Source organism: Oncorhynchus mykiss, chromosome 14, assembly GCF_057628025.1.
Source record: "Oncorhynchus mykiss isolate SJ-2025 chromosome 14, ASM5762802v1, whole genome shotgun sequence".
NCBI lineage: Eukaryota > Metazoa > Chordata > Actinopteri > Salmoniformes > Salmonidae > Oncorhynchus > Oncorhynchus mykiss.
The window spans coordinates 7,335,579-7,337,500 of NC_143035.1; the positions used below are offsets into that span (position 1 = coordinate 7,335,579).

At 46.8% G+C, this 1,922-nt stretch overlaps 1 protein-coding gene across 1 annotated transcript in view; it reads right to left on the reverse strand.

Annotated features, from left to right (window-relative positions):
• Nucleotides 1-945: 945 nt before the first annotated feature.
• Nucleotides 946-1,922, reverse strand: part of LOC110488655 (uncharacterized) — a 13,053-nt gene continuing 12,076 nt past the window's right edge. The window contains 1 exon segment of the mRNA XM_021560968.3: nucleotides 946-1,226. Coding sequence (XP_021416643.3) covers nucleotides 1,061-1,226 — 166 coding nt within the window. The 3' untranslated portion in view covers nucleotides 946-1,060.

Genomic DNA, 1,922 nt, shown 5'->3' on the forward strand with positions numbered 1-1,922 from the left:
TCCATCCACTTTTACCATTCCTCCATAGTGCCACAGCTTCATCCTGAATGGTGGTGGTCAATAGTGCTTTAGGTGTGTCGTCATGGGAATAGGGAACCCCTGTTCAAGCAGGAAATGATCTGTTCTGTTTAAAATACACACTTTTATTGGATCCCAATATAACTATTGTAAACAACACAGCGAGAGGAAAAGGAAGAGAAAAGCATTGTGGGAGATCACACATGGGGATGGGAAGAGCGATCTATTAAAAAGCACTGAAGTGGCAGGTTAGGGACCGGGGCTGATTATTGGTTAAACAGTAAATAGGGTGTGGTCTTGGAAGGAAAGGTTGAGATTATTATTGGTTGAGCTGGTGTTTTAGCCAATAGCGCTGTGGAAAAATGAAAGCTCATAGTGTAGAGTGGATATAATTGTAGTGTGTGTGCGTCTGCGTGTGCGTGTGCTTGTGTGTGTTTAGTGCTATACTGTGTGTGTATATTGTTTGTGTTGAGTATGACTCAGTAACTTTTTTGTTTTGCGTATTGCGGGAGAATCCTGGTGGAAGCGTGTGTTGATTGGTTACATGGCCTGTCACTCTCTGAAGGGATTGTAGATGGACTGGTCACTCTGTAGGTCGTGGAATGTGAATAGGTGCTCATCTATGTTCAAGCACTGGGACCTTTGACCTAACTGAGTCACCACTAGACACTCTTAAACCGTGTCCCTTATGTGACTAACCTAGCACAGTAGCACAGTAACTCTGTTGGTCAGGGACAAAGTCACTCAGTTTAGTATCTCTTCAAAATCCAGTAACCAGTGATCCCAAGACTTGAACTCTATCAGTTGGTCCACACCTCATAGAGTTGTCCATGGTAACTTATTGCTCTCCATGTTATCCACACTCCAACTGTTTCTAAGGTGTAGCATCTCTGTAGCTCAGCTACCATAATAGTTCCTATAGCAACATCAAAGACACAGGAACAGTCGCCATTGTCCATCAACACACACCTGTCCAATCCCCTTGGTAACAGCAGCCCGCAACTTCTCCATGGCGACTGTACCCCCGGCGACGGATGTGTATCTATAGCCACCAGAAACACTTCTTGCGTAGCTTCTTGACACGGGCCTTGGCGCTGGGGTGGGAGGTGGGAGGTTTGGGGACGGGGAGGGGGACATCGTAAACCCCATCTAGAGTTTCCATCACTGGCTGGAACCTCCCCTCTTGCTGTCTGAAGTCATGCTCCACACTGGTGAGAAAGAGGTGGAGAGAGTGGGGGAGAGAGAGGGTGGGAGAGGAGGAAGAGAGAGGGGGAGAAAGAGGTTGAAAGATAGGCAGAGAGAGGTGGAGAAAAGGGGGGGATAGAGGGGGAGAAAAGGGAGATAAGAGGGGGAGAGGGGGGAGAAAAGAGGGGGGGAGAAAAATGGAGAAGAGAGGGGGAGAAAAGAGGGGGAGAGAGGGAAGAAAAAGGGAGAAAAGAGGGGGAGAGAGGTGGAGAAAAATGGAGAAAAGAGGTGGAGAAAAGAGGGGGAGAAAAAGGGAGAAAATAGGGGGAGAGAGGTGGAGAAAGTTAGACATGTACGCAAACATAAATTGCTTGTACTTCTTCAAATGCCCTTTGATATAAATGCAGTTAGATTTACACGGTAACATACACACATCAATGCACATGCTTCACACCTCTGAAAACACATGTGCTCTTTCAAGTGCACGCCTATGCACCCAATCAGACACACACACACACACTGAAGTAATTTCACGTTCACAGAATTCCTACGCTTCATGCACCACTATATCACAGGCTGGAGTAATGAGAGGAGTGGGAGGAGAGAGAAAGAGAGAGTAGAGGAGGCGCGAACTAGAGAGTCGTCCTAAAGTGTTGGAACTTAAAGAGAGGACTGAGTGAAACATGTATTTCCCCTGTGATGTTTTCAAAGCCCTCCCT